The following is a 22,534-nucleotide window of genomic DNA, read 5'->3' on the forward strand; positions in this document are numbered from 1 at the left end:
CTTTGCCCATTTGCACTCTAGCTAAAACAGCTTTGATCAATTTCCTCTGAGTGCTGCAATATAGTGATTTATTCCATAGACACTGAGGACAGTGGCAGTAAAACGTATTGAGGCTGAGAGCTCTCTGGCTCATACACAAAGTAGTCATTATTAATGAACTCCAACTGCCTTTATTTCTTCTTCCTCCATAATCTGTCGTTCCACCATAACTGATGAGGAGGAATTGCTCATTGTTTTTTTTTCCAAGTTGTTCAAGTTTGTTTTCAAAATATGTTCCAGGTTATTTTCTACTAGCTTTCAAGCTATTTACCAGCCATTTATTTTTCATACTGTAGTAGGTTTTTAAAATTGTAACTCACATGCAGACTAAAGACATCAGTCACTAACAACACAAAATTATTGCAGCACTCACCTCCTAAATTTTTCCTGGAGCATAACATGGAAAACACGAGGGATTGGCTCTGCTGAAAATTAAAATGCACTGACATAGAGCATCTTGTTCACAATGATCCCCACCCAGTGGATGGGAGTGGAGCTAAGCGCAGCATTAAAGCTCATAAGTATTATATAATAATGTATTATAAGGCAAAATGTTTTATAGGCCAAATACACGGCTAAGGTTAATTATTGTTTGTCTTTAATTGCAAATCAAAGAATATGTAAACCAAGAGAAAATTCCATTTTCACTTTCTACATTAAAGAAGTTGAGGGGCCAAAATTCAGGGTAGACTGTAAAACTAGGGCTTAGTTTGGAGTCTAAAATTCCTACATGACTATAGCTTTATTTTTTAAATTTTATTTATCACACCTTGGCACAAACTAAAATTGAACAAGGCTGCTTATTATTCTGCAACCGGTGTGTAGGTTTTCACAAGGAACTGAGGGAGGAGTAGGGTTAAAGAAAGCAGCATAGGAAAACTGGGCAGGAGTGGTGGGCACTCAGGGAGAGATCCACAGGTGCAAAGTACAGACATGCAAGGGTTCGTTGGAGGAGAGAAGTGTCAAACAGAAAAGGAATAGCTGACATTAATCGAGCCCTGAAATTCAAAGTCCAAGAGGGCCTTGCATGCCTGTAGAGCTCTCCTGAGTGCCCACTACACCAGTAGCAATTAATAGCACACCACTACTCCCAGTTGAATTTCAGGGCTCAGTTGATAAGTAATGCAGTGATCGAGTGACTTGCAGAATACAGGAGCCTGTCAATAGTTAACTAAAACAGATCACAATATAATGTTTAAATACATCTGTGCTTTTCTTGCTATAAATTTCTGCCTTAACACCCATGATGTGCGGCATGAATGAGCAGATTTAATCACCAAATGATTGCTATATCATCTTTGCACTGAAAATGCCAAGAAGGGGCACTGTAGGTTGTGACATAATCAACAGTTATATGTGAGAGTGGACGGCTAAAATGGGTCAGTATCAATGGGAAAAAGAGCACCGCTGAAATGAGTTTCGGTCATGTTCCAAAACGGATTATTTAACCCAGCAACTTCACGCAGTTCATGAGAAATGTGCTCTAGAATGGCATAAGTCATTACAAGACATTACTAAGCATAAGTAATTTTGTCATGTGGGACAGCCTGTCTGACTCACTGCTTGGATCAATGTAAATTAAGTGTGAGATTGATATCCCTTGTCAAAGATTTACTTGGGGCTCAGTTGATCTTGACTAACACTGCACATAAAAATATTCTGAAAGTTCAGGGAAATTCTGGTGTGTTTAAATGCTACATTACATTGATACATAAGCTGTATAAAATCCACAGGTAAACACTTTTAAAAGAGACAATAGACGCAATTTTATGCATTTATTCATGTAGTTAGTTCACTCTGGTTCAAAGGCTCAAGGCTGGGTCAGTTATTTAATAGCCAAAAATACTCTAGAATTTATGGTTAACGTTTTCACCTCCAGGTCTTCTCTTCATTTTTGTACCATCCTTCCTTAAAAATGCCACAAAACTTTGAAAAGTGCATTTTTTGTGAATATCTCAAACTTCTCATATATCCCCCATAAAAATGTTCCCCATCGTCAAGGCTTTTGAGGTCACAAATTTGCAACAAGAAACAACCAACATTTTTCCCCAAAGGTTTTATAACCATGTTCAAACAACATTATATTTTTTTCTTTTTACACAGCCAGAGAACAAAAAAAGATTAAACATAATAAACTCCCAAACCTTTGTACAGAGAAATCAAACTAAATGAAGAAAACGTCTCTTATATTAGTCCATGTTTTATCCTCTGAATCCACTCTTGCATTTGCCATTTAATTGGGAAGGGAGACACACAACTGTGTCAAAATGAGGCTCTCTGGGTTGTTTGCAATGTCTATCAGTCCATTTCACTTTCTGGTTTTATCTGTTTTACATGGAATTCAAACCAGGAAGTCTAGGCCATTCAAAAATTAAACCAGTAATGTCAATGATAGTGTGTGCAGTGTGCATGTGTGCGTGCGTGCAAAGGTTATCAGTATGAAGGTATCAGGAGTAGGCAAATCTAACTCAAGTGTTTGTATGCATGTCTGTGTGTTAAGAGATCCATCGTTTAAGCCAGTCCGAATCCCTCTGAGCATTCCTGAATGGCCAACAGCAGCATATGTCTCAGCTTCTCATAGCTCTCATAGGCTGGGAGGTCTAGCTGGTTAAAGCTGAGGGTGGAAAAAGTAAAACAATCAATGAATCAAAATGACATTTCAACAACTCCGTATCTTTCAGACTGTTTATGAAGATTGATGCTTTGTAAAATTCTGTTATCTTTACCAGGTATGAGCAGATGGCAGGCGGTCAGTGGAGCGATCGTCGCGGTGAATCTGGAACTTCTGGATGCCGTTCATGCCCTCCAGAGCGGCAAAACCCTGAAGAGGCACCTTGGATGTGCCAGTGACAAACTGTAGGAACTTGGCTCGGTCCGCCTGGTCAAAGGACCGCAAGGCCCTCCAAAACCACTGGATCTAAAGTTGGGGGGGGATGCAGGTAGAGATGTGTTGCAATTTACACTCACAGGCCACTTCATTAGGTACACCTGTACAATCTAACCCAATCCAATCGCTCTGCAATTAATTTAGGTTTTACAAGGTTTTCATTTCTCAGTTTATTACCTAGGTCATTGGAGAGTCGTAGTACTAGAGTGGATTATTAATTATTAAATTAATAAAAAAATATTATTATTATTAAATTATTATTATTAATTAAAATTAAAAATTAAAAAAAATATATTATTTTTTAGTAGTCCTTTTTTTTGGTCCGCATGTTGATTTGGCAGATGCCCTTCCTGACGCAACCATCTGCAATTTCTACCGTGCTTGGGACTGGCACTTCTTTTTGCTCTTATTTAAATATTAAATATATTTATATTGATATAACATAGGGTGAGCAATAACCTTGTTGAGACAGAATTTATGGCAAAGCTGCTGTACTAGATTGCATTAGGTTGTACATGTGTGAATAAAGAAGTGGCCAGTGAGAGAAATTTTGCCTGTGTCATTCTTCTTCTTCAGGGGAAAATATAATAATATGGTTATGGCTAAAATCTGACATTTAAGATATGCTTCTGTTTATTAACACACTACTGATTACAACCACCACCACCTGCGTTTATGTAGAAATACCTGGATTGAGCTGGACTGGTATTTGTGATATTCAGTGTTGGCCTTTAGATCATCAATGTCAATAGTGGGAAGGCCAGAGATGAGCAGCTCCAGCTCCTGCTCAGTGAAGATGGAGATCAGCCTCTTAGGAATGATCTCATAGAATCCCTCAAGGAAGGCAGCCAGTTGCTTGCGGATTGCACCTTAAAAAACAAAAAAAGAAAATAAAAAAACGGGGGGTGGGGGAAGATTTATTTTAGCCAGATTATCCTGCTTATAAACATCAGCCATCTTGTACATTTAAGTGTGCTGCCATCTAGTGCTCTGTTTAAGCCATCTATGACAATACTTGGATGGAATACAAAGGCATATCTTTATTAAAAAAATAAAAATATATCCATCTGCACTGGGTAATTACTTTTGTTAGTAAGTAATGCATAAATACAAACTCAGTGCTTACAAAGAAGGAAATATCTGATAAAGTAACCACCATCTCACCTGTCATCTTCATCTGGCATACCAGATGCACATACTCCTTTTTGTTTTCCTCCGTGACCAATATATTGGCTCCATTTGGCTTTAGGTCTCTCACTTCACACACTCCAAACTCCTGGACCTATATACAGAGAGCACAACATGAAGTCACAATCTTACTTAGAATTAAACTTTGCAGCATGTTTATGGGATTCAAGGCCTTAAGACCAAATCCCAATTTCAACAGTTAAAAAAGGAAAAACCTGACATTTCCCATTTAAAGGCATTTTAAAATTAAAAAATAGACACAAACCTCTGTGCTGAATGTCAGCTCATAGCCCAGTGTGGACACATCATTCTCCAACAAGTACACCAAGCCCTGGAAGAATGGGTAGTCTTCACTCTCCATGTCAGTATACCTGTAATTTGACAGAAATACATTATTGACATTTAGTATTGCAATAAAAAAGACACGATTTGCAGCAAATTATATTGTCAATACATTATTAAACAGTTAGCTCAAATACCTGACACTCTTGCCCAGGATGTGCTTGTAGAAGCTACGGGTGAAGTAGCACTCCAATAACCGGTTATCATAGACTGCCTTGGCCACCACGCGACCAACAAACTTAAAGTAACTAAGGTGGTTGGGGTTGCAGTGAGATGAGGGGTTGATGGTGTAGGTGACGCGGTCACCTGGTGAAGTGCGGAAGAGGGCGTACATGGGATTAAACATCTCACGGGAGATGATCATGTACCATTCTCTCAGCAGGCCACCAGCATCCTGGCCCTCCTCCCCTTCAAAAACAATGTACCTGTAGTGGAAGGAGCAGAGCATGACTTTGGTAGAGTAGATCTGAATGTAGCAGACATGCAGGTGGGTAGAAGTGTTATAGGGCCTTACAGTCTATTCTTCATGTCCTCTGGGCTTTTCCGGTGCAGTTCCCTGTAGGAGTCCTCAAACACATGATCTCTCCTGACATGCACAGCCATGTCCTCCTTCCTCAGACCTTCATCTAGTCGCTCTAACTCTTGTCGGAAGTACCTGCAGAAATGTCTGGTCAGTGGTATAGAAAGCCAAGATTTGTCTATTTAATTATGTAAAATAATCCATCTTACTTTCTCTTCACATCAAAGTCCAGGATACGTATATAGTCAACTAGTACTGCAAAAGGTCCATCAGCCAAGTGAGTGGTGGACTGGCGCAGGATTTGATTAAGCACCGTGCGGTGAGTTTCTAAGAGGAAGATAAGGGGGTCTTGTCAGACAGTGTGATACAAATCCGTGTGATAATTGCCCCCATTGAAATCTTTTAGGCTCACCAGCAAAGCGGAGGAACTTCTGGGTGTCTGGTGGCAGGTTTGAAGAGATGTGCATGGAAGATGGTTCCCTGGAAAAGAACGGATCTAGGGATGATGGTGTGGCTGGTGTAAGAGGTGCTGGTGATAGTGGCGGAGGTTCATCTTTAATGTGAGAAAGCTGGCTCTCCCTGGTATCCCTCACAGGAGGTTTGCTCTCTCGTTCTGTGGCGTGGACTAAGAAGAAGGCCTCCACTGCAGGCTGGAGAACTAGGGGAAAATACATTAAACTAGTGATGGGGCAAACAACACTGAAGCGCTGGTGTGTGTATCAACCACAAAGAGCAAAACCTCATATTGATGTGTGTATCGCTTTGAGAAAAATCACATGACCAATACAGCTGCTGTGTCGTAAAGGAAGTGAAGCGCCAAATTGTGTTTGTCGAAGCACTACTTTTGACTGTATTCATGGTAAAAGCAGGAGAGGAGACTTAGTTTGGTGCCATTTGTATTAGTTTTGTTTACTCATTATTCACTGACATTTTTGGAACCATTAAGAAAAAGGTAGTTTATACAAACAGTCTTAACACTGTTTCAGCACAGGGAACTGTGCCACACACTCATGACATGTCATCTACCAATTACTACATTAAACACACATAATTCAACCGCAGACCTTCAGTAGATTTAAGGGTAAATTACAATTAAATGCATTTTATCAGAAGATTTATACCTACCAAGCACAGCATGCTGATCATGGGATTCCTCCAGCTCTTTTAGGCACTCTCCAAGCATGTCCCATAGTTCATCCAACAACAGCTGCTCGCTAAGCAGAGGGAGGTCTGGAAGTCTCTCCTCACTCTCTGATTGGCTGTTTCCTTCATCATCTACACACAAACACATAAAATAAAAAAATCTAATACAGATTGAACTGCTGTATCAGTTATGCTGTTTGACAACACCAGTTAATAGATTAGCCATTTTTGGCAGTTAAGATTTATTTATTGCTGGTGGATAAGTCACAATTATATCATATAGCTAAGATAATGGCTCCATCTGCTGTACATACAATTAATCCCTGTCATGATGTACCAACTTTTTAAAAACTAAACCCAAATAATTTGTGGGAATTTATATCCAGAAGGGATACCTAACCCTCGTCAATTTTGAATAATGTGACCACTAAACTAAGTTATTACAATGCAATTCATATTAAGTTTAAATTTCTTGTAAAGCAACTGGACTATTCCGTGTGTAAAAAAAATAAAAATCCTTGCGATTTGCAAGCTAATTATACCAAGTGGTGCGGAGTCCTGCTCTAGAGGAGATGGTTGGTCAACATCCATTGGAGAGTCATCTCTCTGGGCTGCCTGGGCATCTGATATTGACTGCACTTCAGACTACATACAGGACGAGGAAGGACCAGAGAGACAGAGGTGGAAGAAGAACAAAACAAACAAAAAAAACAAACAAAAAGAATAATTAGTGATTACAAGGACTGTTTTTCATAGTATTCATTGTGACGTATACTGCCATGCAGATGAATTTCCAATAATCCATCAAGAGAAGACAGGAACTGGAATGGAATGAGTAGAGAAGAAGGAATGGGCAGAAGCATGAAGCCACATCAGCCAGAAGACAAAATTGGGGGAACACAACTAGAAGCAGGCAGCACATTCACATCTAAACCATTTCAATAATAAAACATGTATATGAACAGACTGATGTAGAATGCAGTCAATCAATGGCACATCTGTCTTTCTACTGGGGCTGTCTATGCTCATTATGACAGTGGTGCAGACAATGTCTGTGCACAAACCCCTAAAAGTAGTTGGCTTTAGGATTACTTCACACTTGTTTATATGTAATTTAATGCATTAAAGAAAAGTGAATAACAGTAGCATTATTTACAATCTAGACAGGTTCAATGCAAGTGATGGGTTAGAATTTTCAAAAATGGACACAGCTAAGCTCATTAGCTACGAGAGTAATTTTTATTACTCAAAAGTAATTTTCTTACTCTAATTAACTATACTGTGAAGGTTAGATTATGTTGATTTTTTTCTGTTTTCAAATGGCTTCCTACTGTAAGTGTATACAGTGTGTGAATAGGAGTATGCCTGATGTCAGTGTAGCCCATGCTAACCGTGGAAGCAGCAGCCGTGCCAGCAGAGGGGGCAGCACCAGTAGGGGCATGGGGGGTTGCCACTGAGGATCCGGCAGTGGCGGTGGCAGGTGCAGAAGAGGCTGAGGGTGGGGGGGCCTGTTGGAGCCGGCGTGCCCGCTGACCCTCTCTCACCATCTGGATTATGGCGTCAGCTTCTGCCTCTAGTTGACGGACTGCAGCCTGGATACTGCTAGCTGAGCCCAAACTAGTGGAGCCTGGCCGTTCACGATAGGGAGGACAGGAGTTTTATCAGAACACATCTATCAAGATATTGCACAGATCATGGTTGTTGTGTATATATGTAACAACTTCTTACCTAATCGCCCTGTCTGTTTAGCTTTCTTGTTGGCACGCCGTGTGTCCTCACGAAGCTGAATAATAACCTGCAGCACTCGCAAGAAAAACTTCTGTGTCGATGTCTTAGAGGTTAGTGAGCTCATACAAGGAAGCTGTAGTTCACGTCCTCCAAGTGTGCGCTTCTGTGCAGCCACAATTACCACACTCTCTGATCCATCAAACCTGTAACCCAACCACCAAACTGTGTGAATTATGAGAAATCTTTCAATGCAAAAACAGGTGCAAAAACAGGTGTGTTATTTGGGCTAGTTAAAATACAGTTTAGATAGGGGGTCTCCAACCATTTTTACCCTGAGAGCTACTTTTATGAAATGAAAATGGCAGAGAGCTACTCATGTTTTGTAACATTTATTTTCATAGCTTATTTCAACTGGTAAGCTTTTTTTCACTGAACATTTACAAAGTGTTGGTATCCACAACTCACATTTGGCATCAAAACATCAAAAAAAATATTGTATGCATTTTCGCATTCAGTATGCATTTCTTTCTATTGTATTCTCTTACTGGTATGGGTACTAGCGGCGGCTTTTTGCATGCGTAATTCATTTAATTTTCGAGCGGTATCTTGGAGACCCCTGGTTCACATAGAATGTCACTGGGTGGCCAAATTCATCATTGGCTAACCTGCTGGTCATTTTGCCTTTCAGTCTGGATGAGATAGAGGAATCCTCAGGAGGGGCATCAGGTGAATGCGAATCAGCTTGAACTCGTCTTTGCTGCTCTAAGTTGTACTCTCTAAGTTCAGCAAGTAATGTTCCTGAAAGAGGAAATGTACAAACATGTCTATAGATTAATGTTCTTTACAAAAAAAGGAGAATTAGAACTGGCATCTGTGTAGTTTACCAGCACTGACCTATCTGTTTGCAAAGGGTGTATCCCAGGTGTCTAGCTCCACTAAGCAGCAATCTGAGCACAGTGTCTCTGGTGGTACCGTCTCCTCTAGAGAGCTGCAGCAGAATATTAGCTGCATCCTCCAAACCCTCCTCTGAACATGAGTGAGAAGTTAACACCTTTAAAAGAGGAAGAAAAGGGTAAGGTGTTAAAAACAGATTAATTGGCTGGGGTTTTTAAAGACAGAATTTCTGGTTTGTGTCACAGTTCAGCTGTGTCTAAAGCTTCTTTCACACATGAACTCTGGAAAATGTTTAGGAGAATTCAGCACGGGACATTGTCCAGAGAGGCCTTTCATGTCTCCCACAGCGGGAGATTGCCGGAGTGAGAAGCATCCTCTTGTGAAAATCTGCACGACTTGTGTGTGTAATCAGCGTGCAAAGGAGGCACAATTTGATATAAACCTAGTCTGTGGAAAATTATTTCATTTACAGCACATCAGAGTTGTGCATCTAATATAAAAAGGTTCAATAACTCGATTACAACAACAGTTGAGTGATAAAAATATCACCAACATGCCCAAAGCGCTATTTCACTCAGACATTTTTGTTCACACATGGACCCCCTCCTAAAAAGTTCAGGATAACGTCAGACTTCCGGTGCATGTCTGAAAGGGGCATACTACAATTCTGTGAGGACAATAAAACTGTAGTTATTGTCACTTTTACTGGTCAAGGCCTCCAAAAAAGGGTCAGGAAAGCTGCAACACTGCACATTTTTAAAAATCATGGAATCCCAGTATGCACACGTGTTTAGGAACATGTCGTATTCAAATTAAAATAAGAATACTACAAAAGTTAATACCGTCACTTTTCCACAATGGATAGATGCTAAATTGCTGTGCCTGAGACTGTTCAGAGAGAGAGCATCTACACTCCAATCTAATAAATTATCCAATGATGACCCAAGAACCTTGATTGGATCTAACATGTGACTTTTTTGATTTGTTGCACCTAATCTGAATACTAGGGCTGTGTATTGGCAAGAATCTGGCAAAAGCTTTAATTCAAGGTGTTGCAATAACCGTTTAAAAATTATAGCCATTTTCATAAACATCCTCATTTTAGGTGGTCTATAAATAATGGATCAAATGGCTGATAAGCAGTTGCATGGCCAGGTATGGCCTTTTCCTTTGTTACTACATGACTAATGAAGCAGATGAAAGGAGCCCCCCTTGAATGGAACAAGCTTTTCCAGTTAAAGATTGGCCAATTTTTGTTTGGGGAATAATGCCCTGCAGTGGATACTTTGTCATATGTTTGTTTAAAGAGAAGATGATTTAATAAAAAATTGAAATATGATTAATTAATTTAAAGGTATAGTTGTAGTAATTTAAATGTTATATTAATTGAAAAATACAACAGAGCTTAATGGGAACATAATCTATAGATTAACTGAAAAAAACAAAAAACAATAGATTAATCGACTAAAAAATAGGCATTAGCTGCAGCCCCAGTGTGAGTGTGAATAGTTGTCAGTGTGTAAATGGATGGATGGTTTTCTTCCTACCTCCACAGAAAGTTGAAGCTGTTTCTCTGTGAGTCCAGATGAGGCCAGCTTGTTGTCACTCTCCATACTGCCCCTCTGTTTCACTGTTTTGGCAAAACACCAACACATAATATATTGTTATTTCTATTAAAATCTGCGGCAAACAAAATCCAACAAATTGTGCTTTTGTTTTAAACAAGTTTTTATTTAGAAATAAATTAACAATACCTGTGGAGGTTGTTGCAGAAGATGTGGGTATAGAGATGGTCGCTGAGGATGTTTGAGAGGCTGCTAGACTTGTCCCTGAGGATGCACCCTGGGCTCCACCTCCTGCAGAGGGCCCATGGCCTGCTGCAGTGGGCTGTGTAGAGGCCACTGACACTGAGCCCTGTGTTGTCACTGGCGCTGTGGCTCCTGAGCTGGTTGCGGTGTTGGGGTTTGCAGCCTGTGGGGTGGGATGCCCAGCAGGTACCTCTGTGGCCTTGTTGTCAGGCAGGGCAATGGATATGAGGGAGAGCAGGCGCAGCAGCTTTTCAGTGAGCAAAGAGCTCCGTCTGATTACAGGATGGGACAGCATGTTCATCAGCTGGCCTAGAGGGGAAGTCTCCAGGCTAAACTGGGCCCCATCAGCCTCTGCACTGCCCCCAAAAAGAACAGTCTTCATAGAGGCTTTGCCCTTGCGGCTGACATTCATGTTGTCCAGCTTGACCAGCAGGTCCCAAAAATCAGTGGAGATTCCCAGAGACTGGGGAGTAATGACAGATGAGCCCAAGGAGTTCTGGGTATTTGAGGCATTAGAGCTGAGGTTGCTTTGAGATTGTGACCTGGAGCCCCCACCTCCACTCCCTCCCCCAGAAGAACCTGAACACAGTCGAGAGTCCAATTCAGAAGAAGATGCTGATAGATCTTTACAGCGCTGCTGAGTGAAGTGACTGGGGAACACCTGCAAAACAGAAAAAAAGATAAAAATCAATTATAAGCTTGCATTTTTACATTCTAGAATATACAAAACGATAACGTGACAGATATAAAAGAAGATAGACTGTTACCTTAGCTAGCTGGATAAGTGTGTCCAGCACATGTCGGCAGACCACTGGAGCAGCTTGTGGGTGGATGTGGACAGTGGAACCTCCACCTCCAGCACAAGTGACACCTGCAGCAGTGCCTGACACTGCTCCCAGGGTTCCTGATCCTGTGGAACCCCCAGCTGAATGCCGGTCAGCATGCTTCCTACCCGATGCTCGCTGGATCTGGAAAATGTTTGTCCGGCAGCCCAGGGCTGCATCCATAGAAACAGACAGCCAGGAAAGCTGGCTGGAGCTGCGAGACTCCACCCTGTTTAATAGCTCTAAGGAGGAAGATGATGAAGTTGACAATGAAGAAGAGGCGAGAGAGGAGGCAGCTGTGCTTTTTCCTCCACAGCCTGCCTGGATACTCCTCTTGCCACGAGAATCTTCTAGGCGTGAGGTCTCCAGACACACCTCACTCTCACTACTACGTTGGAGAATTGATAAAAGGCTTCGAATGACCCACCCACGCGTCTGAGAGTGGTAGCAGAGGTTCCTGAGCACACGGTGCAAACGACTTGTGTTAAGCTTCGGTTCATCCACAAAAAGCAAAACAAGCAGGCAGGACAAGGCCTCGTGATCCAGCAACAATCTACCACGCAGACGCAACAGAGAGTCTACACTGGAACTGGATGGTCTGAAGAAACAAACCAAAAAATAATTATTACGTATTCAGTTTTCTGCCTGTTACAAGTGCACTCATTTGATCAAGGCAACCTTTAACATTTTTACTAACATTACTGTCACTTGCAAAACAAATGTAAAAGATTCTGGAAATCTGGAAATTGGATCATTGACTCCTCTTACCTATGATTTGTTCCTCCACCCATCTGAAATGTGCCTCCTCTCTGCACAGCTAATCGGGTATACTGGACGCCACGGTTACTCCCTAACCGACTAGTGAAAGCTGGAGAGCGCAAAATGGCTGAAAGGGCTGAAGATGAGCTATGACCAAACAGCCTCTCATGCATCAGTTGCCTCTGACGGGCCTCTTGCTCTCTACGCAACGCAGCTGCTTCCGCAGCGATGTCTGGCGGCATGACAGCCAACACACTATCCTCCATGTCCTCTAAGACACTACGCCGGAGCTCTGAGGGCAGCGTCTGAATGAACGTTACTGGATCCAGAGGGGTGTCTCCCTGTGGAGGCTGCTGGGCTAGCTCCCTGCGCTGCTGCTCTGCCCGTTGCTGGGCAAGAACCTAAGATGACAAGTGACATGTTTCAATTTCGGTGACTTGTTTACCGTTTGCTTGAAAATCATATTTTAAGCTTTTTTATTAGCAGGCCTTTTGTACTGTAATCTTTTAAGTCCCTTACCTCCTCCTGGATGGCAGGTGGCAAGGCTGCCAGGAACTCAGGGCTGACCTCTGTAACACCTGGTCCTCCCAGTACAGGTGCAGTAGAGGAAGGCAGGTTGGGGGCGGCAGAAGGACGAGAGGGTGGCCTGATGCCAAGCTGATTTTGCAACACTTCACGACGGATGTCTTCAGGAAGAGCTGCCAGAAAAGAGGGATCCACACCCTCTGGCAGGCTAATGCCTGGCACAGCAAAAACATCACAATATTGAGATGCAAAATTTTATTTTTAAATACTGGGGGATAAGTGGAATTATTTAATTTTACCTGCAAGTGGATCCTCCTCCTCATTGCTAGTGGATGGGAGGGGCTCTTCCTGAATAGCCTGAGACTGGCTATCAGCGCTATCGCTACTTGGCATTGTTTCCCCAGGTGATGAGACTGAAGTGGAGCTGCAAACATAAAAGAAAGAAAAAAGGAAAAACTGATTTATACAGAATATAGAGTACATTTATAGAAATGAACTTTCAGAATCTTATTGTAAGTGATGATTTGACTGGAACATGAGATGACTTTGACAAGCTACTTCTAAGGATGATGTATCAACTATTCTTACAACCACTCAAATGCGGGATGTCACAAATTTGGTATATAAACTTTAAAAGTCAATGGAAACTAAAATGCCGGGACAAAAAGGTGGACAATTCAGCTATTTTTAATGTATTTGTGTTGCATTTCACAAAAAAGTTAGGCAAAGTTGGTAAGACATTTATAAACTAAATTTATGGTTAGGTGGCCAAGAGATCTAACAAGTACAAAATACATACATTTGTCCAGAGATCAAGAGGACACCCTAAGCTTACCCAGTCTCTGCATCTGTCTGTCTGTCAGTCAGCCCACTCTCTCGGCTTCCAGACAGCTCCTGTGAAAGCTGTGCAGTCTGGGTAGGGTTGGAAGCAGCTTCGTCCTGTATGGCAGAAGCTGGACTGCTAGTATCCATGGGTGACCCTTCCAGTTGTGACACACCTACTACCGTAGGTTCTGATGTCTCCACAATGTCTGGGCTTAGGGAGGCTGATGCAAAATACCAGTTAGAGTAACAGTAAAGGCATTATGTCATCCAAAGCATTGTAGAAAAATTCCTTGAACAAGTAATTTCTATTTCAGAATTTAGAACAAGTTATAATACATATTATTTATGCTCAACACATCATTTACATTACAGATGTGCATCTTTACTGCCATTCTAAACAAAAGAGAGATTTCAAAGTTAGTCTACCTTCCCTGCCTTCCTCCAACGCTCCTCCTCCACCACCTCCACTGACGCCCTCACCAGTTGTGGGTGCCGGGGACATTTCCATCTGAGATGCCTCAGCTTCACTGTTTGGTCTATCAGTAGTCGACAAGGGTGGAAGACTTGCCCCTGCCAAAGCAACCAGTGAGCTGGCATGCGACTCAGCCAGTAGAAGGTCAGCAATTGGCTGGTGGACTTGCTGACTTATTGCAGTCTCTAGGGAGACTAAGGCCTGTTCATGAGGAGCAGGTGTGGTTGGGGTTACCTCTCCAGATGGAGGAGCAGTGAGGAAACCCTCTGAGACCCTGTGCGGATCAAGACATGACACTGTTCCACCCTGAGCCTGCTCACCTTCTGCAAAGCCCAAAAAGAAAATTCATGTAAAGACAGACTGAAAGGATTTTGACATTTTTGATTGAGAGAAAGAAACCAGTTACTTGTCATCATTTGTCAGTGGCTAAACAGATTGACATACTATTTTAAAGTTCTCACAGGCCGAAAGAAGAAGTAAAACAATATGAATGTTGATAAAATTCTACAATGTAAATAGCTTCTGCTGAGGAAGGCAGTAAGTTGTATAGTTATCTCCTGAACTGGGTGCACAATCTTGATCCCCAACAACAACACAACTTACTACCTCACCACAGCACCGCCAGCTGCAGAATGATGCAAAAAATGGTTATATAAGAAGTATCACAGTACATCAGATATATGAAATAATGCAAATAAGAACAGCAATGCAATTCAACTATTTTTAGTTTCATTATTATTCAATTTGCAAGTTCAGAGTGGATCTCTTTTGCAGCAGATGAATACACAGAGCCGGAATGGCAGTGCCATGAGAAAGACAGTAGACTGTATAGTTATCTCCAAGATCTGGTGTGATCCTAAAACTATACAAACTACTACCTCATCCCACAGCACGCTCTACTAGCAGTTTGCCTCTGGGAGCCCTTCACAAGATGCATTATTCTCAGACAGTTTAAAGAATTTAAACATCAAGACAGATACTAAAATAAATTCTTATAAACGTCATTACCTGCAGGGTTCTCTGAACCATTAACTGTCCCCAAACCAGAACCCTATAACCAAAAGAAGCCCACATTAGAAAAAAGAAAATAAAACTGCTAAATGGTACAGGCAGATTCATATTTGACAATTCCTCCTCCTGCTAAGCTAATGGACTTATTAGCCAACCTGCAAGCTTTGTTCCCTGGCCTGTTCTGCTCCGGAGGCCCTTCTCTCATTCTGTTTAGACTCCTCCTCCTCAGCCAGCTGCCGCCTCCTTTTCTCTCTTCTCTCTTCCAGTTCCTCGTCTCGCAGACTTTCCAGATGCTGTAGAATAGGCACTTTCACCACTGAAATAAAACAAACAAACAAAAGTACAATTAAATTAAAAGTGGCACTTTCGCTTAATAGAATAAATTTTGATCACTGACATGAAGGTATTGTCACAGTCCTTGGGTATTCTAACCCTTTTATTCCAGCAGGAACGGCTCTGATCACCAGAACTGAACACGAGCGCCCTAGTCAATGCTTGTAATTCCACCAAGTAATAATTAATTAGCCCTGTAGTCTATGGCACAAAAAGTAATTTGCGGGATCCTTTGTCAATACATATATTAGGCTGAAAGGCAGATCCACCAACCACTCCTTCAACCAACCTACCTGCTACACAGTCATGCATACTCTCGGCATCCAAGACTTTACACTCATCTGTCCATCTAGTTAAAGCAGTAGGAATACTAGATAGGGTGCCTAGAGAGACAGAAAGAATCAACTTGTTAGGAATTCAGATACTCAAATATAGTTATATAAACAACCCGAATATTTACCTGCTTGTCCCCCAGTACTGCTCTGTTCATGGAAAAAGTCATCCAACAGCTCATCATCTGAACGAGCAATGATGTGCACATCCTCATTTCCTACCAAAAGCCGAGCACGACCACGAGATTGCAGAGGCAGAGAGCTGGACAGCTGCAAAATGTCTGCTGCAGCACTGGGGCCTAACAATCTAAAGTAGGTGGTAGACCAGGAAGAGACAATTTAAATAGCATTTAACATAACACCATTAAAACTGGTTCCACAAATGTTAAAAACTAAAATGTCCTCACCTTTGCAAAATGAGTGGAGGGTTGGGCTGACGGTTTCCAGGGTAGTGGACATGGATAGTATGTCCACTGTTGGCAGTGAGCTGGCGCAGTGTTCGCTGACTGCGGCCCATGCCTTGTGCCAGACGGCTGCTAGTACCCGCAACACCTAAGGTGAGGGACCCGTGATCGGCATGCCGTACCATGAGTGGATGGGAGCTGGGGATGTTGCCTGGGGAGGGAGGGATGTCAGCTGACGAGAAAACATAACAGAAAACAGTATGCAGACGTTAGGGGGAGGGGGGCTGCTCAAGCACAACCGTATGTAACATTAATGGAAAATAAAAAGGGCTTTTCTCCCAAACTTTTTTCTTTAGATATTTTAGTATGTCAGCGTTTTTAACTTTTGATTGGTTTCCCTTGCTGAATGCACCTAACTAGTACCTGGGCTGCAAGTGTTTGTTTGCTCAATAAGCAGGAAAAGCACTTGTTAACTGATAACAATAAGTGCATTACGTGCAAGTCAAAGTGTTCTAGGATTGTTCGTGCCACTGGGTATTTTTGCATGGCTTACTACTTGATGGAACTTACATATCATTAAACTTTTTTTAACCTATGGTTTCTCTGCCATACTGTTTTAAATGACAGGGGCTTATTGTGTAGCTGGAACCAACTGTAGCACACATACAAGGCTGCAAAGATCCCTGCCCAAGGTAACAAACTGATCTTTAACCTACATTTCAGTGGAAGCAGAGCAGACTCCTCTTTTCCTAAACGACATCTCTTGAAAAGCTTAAATTAACTTTAAACAAAAAAACCCTTACTTATACGTGTAAATTATCAATGCTTTCCTACAAGAGGACCCGGCATGGATGATTCTCTTATACACCCCTACGTTGAGGTGAAGCAGACACAGTCACAAAACCATAAACCCTGACCACGGGAAGAAACTGACTTTAGCTCATACAGATATGTACCAAATTAATGTCATAAGCTTTATGAGACCTGAATAATACGTTTCCATAATAGAATTCATGATGTTTGATCCAAGTATGGTTAAAATCTGATGCAAGTTTGCAAAGATAATATTTTTTAGGAAATATTAGTAAATGTACAATGGAACCAGAGTGCCACCAAATGGCATTATGTTAATCATATCCATGACTAATCTGACCTTTATCCCAGTTAAGATTTTGTTATATTTTAAAACGTATTCTTAATGACACACGACATAATGCATACTTTGATATTTTACTTATCTTTTACACATGATTTTGACTACCAAGACTAATAATGACCACATTCTTACTCGCAGAATAGTCAAATGCACATGACACACGACATAATGCATACTTTGATATTTTACTTATCTTTTACACATGATTTTGACTACCAAGACTAATAATGACCATATTCTTACTCGCAGAATAGTCAAATGCACATCTTTGATATGCATGTTGATATGTTGCTTTAACGTAATTTTGTTACATTTGGATAATCAGTTCAGACTGGACTTTAACCTCATCCCATCGTCTTTGTCGCCATCAAATTTTTTTCTTTTTGTAGCTTTCTCTTACCGCGTTAACACATGGATAAAGTATCATCAAAGCCAAGCTTAGTTTTAATTTAGGTATTAGGTTAAAGCAACTATTGATGTAAGTAAGTTGTATGCCGTTGGCTTTAGTTGGCCAGGTGACACAGAACGCTACTTGATGCGGAGACTCTGACAGTGTTTCTGGGGACACAGGGCCCCCCTTCTGGTCTTGATAAACTTCAGAGATGCTCAGCGACTTTCAATTAGGCAAAACTAAGCTCCAGGTTAAGCTCTATGAAAGCCCTATGTAAGATAAACAGCAATTTTATTTCCTAAATTTAACCATAAATTTCACCCAAAGCTCTTACCTAAAAATGATCCAATTTTAACCTTTGAAAGCCATCTGTAGTACTAGAATTATTTCTATTTTTGTTCACCATCCACTCACCTTTTCATTATATTTTTTTCTATTGAACAGAATTATCAATTCCCAAATGAATATTTGTTGACCTGTATATTATTTCAAATTATTTTGATCACCTGTATTTATCTTAGTAGTTATTAGGTCAAATATTATATTATCGATAAATAATATATCCAAAAAACATTTATTATTAACATTTATTTTTTTGCTACATTATTGTGATGCTCCGAAGCAAAGCCTATTATCAATATTCATATTGATAACTTTGGGTTATTTACATAACCATGGTTCTCTAAGTAGCATAAGTGAGTGTCTCACATTGGGAACACCTTCAGAGTGACCTCATCATTAGCTCATATTTCACTGTGCCAGGCAGGATTGGCTGGGACTAGGCATGTCAGAATGAGGGATAAGTAATCCCCCTATAAAAGGGGGTTAAACTCCATAAGATGTCATTCAAAACACCACCTCTTTCTCATTACAAAAGAGGAAGGAAGGTGGTCTGGTGAGACACTCACAAATGCAACTCAGAAAACTGTCATGTAAATAACCCAAAGTACTCTTTCATAGCATTGATTTTGTGTCTCACAATGGGAAATATTGACTCCTGAATTGCTGACAGATGTTGCCCAAGATCCTTTAAAGACCAGTACTGAGATGCCCATACACTAAGCACTGAATGAGCTAGTGAGGAAGCTGTAACATCCAGTCTGTAAAACCTAGCAAAGATATGCGGTGAGGCCCAACTTGCTGAAGCGCAAATGTCCTGAATTGAGATTCCTCTGAAAAGAGCCCATTAACTGGTGAGCCCCTTGGTAGAGCGTACCTGCAGCCCTGCTGGTGGCTGTAGACACCCTAGAACTATATGAAAGATCTCCCCTCATTTTTGAGACAACAGGTATCAGCGAATTGATAGAGGCCAAGGTTTTTGGTAGAGGAGCTGGGATATCTCTGCCAGCCATTGTTATGATGGCCAGTGGGGAGCTGTGAATCACAGATAGGCCCTCCTCCTGTACCCTGGCCAGGGTCAGAGAAATCAGAGCCACTGGGCTCGAAGCATACGGGACATGAGGCCACTAATGAACCAGTCCATCCACTCCCAGAGGCTCTTCCTGGTTGTAAAGGGAGAAAAACAGAGGACACTGAGGATTCTCCCTAGGTCTACAGATGGCTGGCCATAGCTCACCACATCCGGGTGGAGCCTTCATTCTGCAAAAAGAGGATTTCCCCTGGACAGTAGACCTGCTCCACAGTTGATTGACCCTGGTACATGGGTGGCTTTCAGTGTCGGAAAAGGTTTACCACTCCAGACAATAAGGTTGTGTGGCAATGTGTTCAAATGAGGGGATCTTACCCCCCTTGTCTGTTGAAATACTTCACAACTGTGTTGTTGTCTGTTCGCACTAATACTTGGTTTCACCTCAGAAAAGGCAGTAAATGCTTCTCACTGTATGGTTTACGAGACTGCAATCTCTTCCTACAGCTCTGGGAAGATTGGCAGCAGTTGTTTCCCTGTCTCTGCTTTTCACTTTCGGCATTATCTTCCCATCAAACCGTGACCGAGTCACCTCAGCTTGAACCTCTGGAGAATGAGCTTAGCAACCACGCATTTGCACATCTTCTGCGAAACCAAATTCAGTATAGGGGACGCAGGTTTTGCAACCTGGCCCGAAAGTGCCAGTGAGGAGTCATCCTCCTCCTTGTTGGACATGAGAAGCTCTGACCCACCACCTGACTCTTTATCCACCTCTTCAAACAGACACTCAGACGGGCTGGGCGTGAGGGCTGGGTCCATCTAGGTGCTGTGGGATGGGGTTGGAGGCACTGAGTTTGCCTCCCCAACTCAGACGATATTCACCTCCGGGGACTGCCATCTGGACTAGGTCAAACGGTTCCAGGGCTGTCTGCGTAGAGGCCATTATTGGGTCCCCCCCGAACAAATTCGTCTGATGAGCCAGTTAGCAACAGAGCACCTTGAGGGGAACGGGGTACAGTGTGAGCACTCCTCCGATGACTCAAGGGCAATTTGGGAATGTTTCAGCCCAAGGCAGATTACACACGACAGGTGGGTCTCCCAGCTAGATATCTGATTGCCACATGGACAGGCTTGTGCCTGCGTTTTCTCCTCCGCCTTTGCAGGAGTATTTGTGGTAGCCATCGTCACTAGCAGGGGTTGATAGCTGTGAAGCTATGATGTGGTATACTGCTAAAGCTAACCTGGTGTGGCTAGGAAATAGCGGGCCAACTGGGAGTGTTGCAACTTCGAGAATACAAAAAGTGCTTCTTTAATGTTTTAATGTTAACCACGGGGAGTAGCTAAAGTTAGCTCGGGAGTTTTTCAACACAAAAGTGTTACCACTTGGTTGGAGCACTGTAAGAAGTACTGCTACTTTCCTACTGCTACCAAGTACTGCTACTAAGTCAGAAGCTCAAACTACTGTTTGGTGACAGACCAGTATGAGCAGATCTCTTAAGATACTGTTTGCCGAGAACGAAGCACCTGGTGACCGAGTCTGCACTCCTGTCTATGGACAATTAAGCTAGATCCAGGAGAGACATCTGGTATAATGGATATATATATTAGTGTGTGTGTTTTTGAAAACCGGCTTATGCAGTGTCACCCCCTTTTATAGGGGGAGGGCTTATCCCTCTTTGACAATGACATGCTTAGTCCCAGCCAATCCTGGCAGAGTGCAATAGAAGCTTGAAGGCATTCCCAATGTGAGACATGAAACAAATGCTATGAAAGAGAACTATTATTGCCACACAGTCTTTGGAAAATTTGGATAACTAGAACAAGGATTAGTATAAAAAACACAATATTTCCTACAATTAAGAATCTAAATTGTATAAAATTAAGATGACTTGAATGTACAGCAGTTCTTAACATAAATAAATTCAACCACTGTAACTTCTAGTAACCACAGTAACTAGTAATAAATTATTTACCGTTGTTGGAGAACATGTTGTCAAACTCTATGATGAGGTCGTCATCCCTGTCAAACCTTTCAAAGCGAATGTGTGGTGCAGCATTGATGTCAGGAAAGTCTTCATCCAACTCCATTTCTGAACCTTCATCATCATCGTCCTCATCCCCTTCTTCATCATCCTTAAGGAGCCAAAGCAGTCATGAGTCTTAAGTTAAGACAACCTTTAAGACTCTCATGTGCATGAATCCATACCTGGTCCTCCTCCTCCTCCTCTTCCTCCTCCTCCTCCTCATCCTGGCTGTCATCATCATTACTGCCACTAGAATCTTCCTCCTGTGTGTGTTCTTCATCTTCTGGTTCAAGGATATTCATAGAGTCTAATCAAACAGAAACACAAAGTCCCTTAAAAATCTTAAAAACAGAAGTCATTATTAGTTATAAGAAATACGACCAGTTTGAGTCTTACCTTCCCTGTTGGCCTGAAGAGTGGATGCCTGGCTAATATTAGATGGGGCCTCATCCATTAACACATCCTCTTGTGATTCATCTTCACCGTTGCGACCCACTGAATGATAAACAAATATGATACATCAACTCTGGATTGATTTGCAATACAACTGACATTGGAATAACATCATAAAAAATTAAACACATGTAAGACTGTGTGCTGGTAATCCAAGGGCTTACCAATAATAGTGCTGTTGACAGTGCCAGCATCTCTTTCTAGTAGCTCATCAATCAGGTCCACCAACTCGTTTTCTACCTACAAGCACAGGAAATTATATAATGAGAAAGCATTAGCAATGACAATGAAAAAATTGGAGAAATTACGCAAAACCCAATTACATACTTTAGATAATACTAGTTCTGGACAGTATACTGATACAATTTTCAGCAAAATATGAGTAAAGAAGTAAAAGTAAGTAAAACACACGTAAATGTTAATATAGCTATTACAAATCACAACCCCAATTCCAAAAAGTTGGGACAATGTGTAAAACATAAAAACTAAATTCAATGATTTGTAAATCTCATCAACCCATATTTTATTCACAATAGAACATAAACAACATATCAAATGTTGAAACAGACATTTTAACAATTCATGGAAAATATAATTGATTTTGAATTTGATGGCTGCAACACATCGCAAGAAAGCTGGAACAGAGTCAACAAAAGGCTGGAATAGTAATTGCCACAAATGCAAAACAAGTGGAGGAACATCTGAAAACTAAATAGGTTAATTGGCAAAAGGTCAATAACTTGACTGGGTATAAAAGGAGCATTTCAGAGAGGCAGAGCCTTTCAAATGTAAAGCTTGGCAGAGGTTCACAAATCTGTGACAAACTGCCTAAAATTTGTAGATTTTCAGAAAAATGTTCCTCAACATAAATTGCGCTTTGAATGTCCCACCACCTACAGTATATCATATCATTAAAAGATTCAGAGAATCAGGAAGGGACAAGGCTGAATGTCAAACCTTAAAACGTGTGATCTTTGAGCCCTCGGGTGGCACTGCCTTAAAAACAGGCATTATTGTCTACTGGACATAGCAACATGGGCTCAGTGATCACTGTTTGTGAACACAGTTCACCATGCAATCCACAAATATAAGGTAAAGCTGTAAAAAAAA

General features: G+C 41.5%; 1 protein-coding gene across 4 annotated transcripts in view; it reads right to left on the minus strand.

Annotated features, from left to right (window-relative positions):
* Positions 1 to 1,801: 1,801 nt before the first annotated feature.
* huwe1 (HECT, UBA and WWE domain containing E3 ubiquitin protein ligase 1) overlaps positions 1,802 to 22,534 on the minus strand; it is a 54,573-nt gene continuing 33,840 nt past the window's right edge. For 2 of the 4 annotated variants that reach the window (XM_067528350.1, XM_067528349.1), the window contains exons 51-82: positions 21,589 to 21,660; positions 21,368 to 21,466; positions 21,154 to 21,278; positions 20,921 to 21,080; positions 16,038 to 16,266; positions 15,759 to 15,937; positions 15,592 to 15,681; positions 15,121 to 15,281; positions 14,963 to 15,005; positions 13,909 to 14,277; positions 13,493 to 13,703; positions 12,957 to 13,081; positions 12,652 to 12,872; positions 12,142 to 12,533; positions 11,317 to 11,971; positions 10,496 to 11,210; positions 10,289 to 10,371; positions 8,742 to 8,898; positions 8,513 to 8,645; positions 7,848 to 8,050; positions 7,511 to 7,746; positions 6,662 to 6,764; positions 6,102 to 6,251; positions 5,389 to 5,634; positions 5,186 to 5,303; positions 4,971 to 5,111; positions 4,594 to 4,881; positions 4,380 to 4,485; positions 4,091 to 4,208; positions 3,614 to 3,795; positions 2,766 to 2,956; positions 1,802 to 2,653 (exon numbers count right to left, since the gene is read on the minus strand). In XM_067528350.1, the coding sequence (XP_067384451.1) occupies positions 2,551 to 2,653; positions 2,766 to 2,956; positions 3,614 to 3,795; positions 4,091 to 4,208; positions 4,380 to 4,485; positions 4,594 to 4,881; positions 4,971 to 5,111; positions 5,186 to 5,303; positions 5,389 to 5,634; positions 6,102 to 6,251; positions 6,662 to 6,764; positions 7,511 to 7,746; positions 7,848 to 8,050; positions 8,513 to 8,645; positions 8,742 to 8,898; positions 10,289 to 10,371; positions 10,496 to 11,210; positions 11,317 to 11,971; positions 12,142 to 12,533; positions 12,652 to 12,872; positions 12,957 to 13,081; positions 13,493 to 13,703; positions 13,909 to 14,277; positions 14,963 to 15,005; positions 15,121 to 15,281; positions 15,592 to 15,681; positions 15,759 to 15,937; positions 16,038 to 16,266; positions 20,921 to 21,080; positions 21,154 to 21,278; positions 21,368 to 21,466; positions 21,589 to 21,660 (6,404 nt within the window). In that variant the 3' untranslated portion in view covers positions 1,802 to 2,550. Of the gene's footprint in view, positions 2,654 to 2,765; positions 2,957 to 3,613; positions 3,796 to 4,090; positions 4,209 to 4,379; positions 4,486 to 4,593; positions 4,882 to 4,970; positions 5,112 to 5,185; positions 5,304 to 5,388; positions 5,635 to 6,101; positions 6,252 to 6,661; positions 6,765 to 7,510; positions 7,747 to 7,847; positions 8,051 to 8,512; positions 8,646 to 8,741; positions 8,899 to 10,288; positions 10,372 to 10,495; positions 11,211 to 11,316; positions 11,972 to 12,141; positions 12,534 to 12,651; positions 12,873 to 12,956; positions 13,082 to 13,492; positions 13,704 to 13,908; positions 14,278 to 14,962; positions 15,006 to 15,120; positions 15,282 to 15,591; positions 15,682 to 15,758; positions 15,938 to 16,037; positions 16,267 to 20,920; positions 21,081 to 21,153; positions 21,279 to 21,367; positions 21,467 to 21,588; positions 21,665 to 22,534 lie in introns of all 4 variants that reach the window. The other 2 variants (XM_067528352.1, XM_067528351.1) reach the window with 2 other exon arrangements.

The sequence above is a fragment of the Channa argus genome, chromosome 13 (genome assembly GCF_033026475.1).
Source record: "Channa argus isolate prfri chromosome 13, Channa argus male v1.0, whole genome shotgun sequence".
NCBI classification, from domain to species: Eukaryota; Metazoa; Chordata; class Actinopteri; order Anabantiformes; family Channidae; genus Channa; species Channa argus.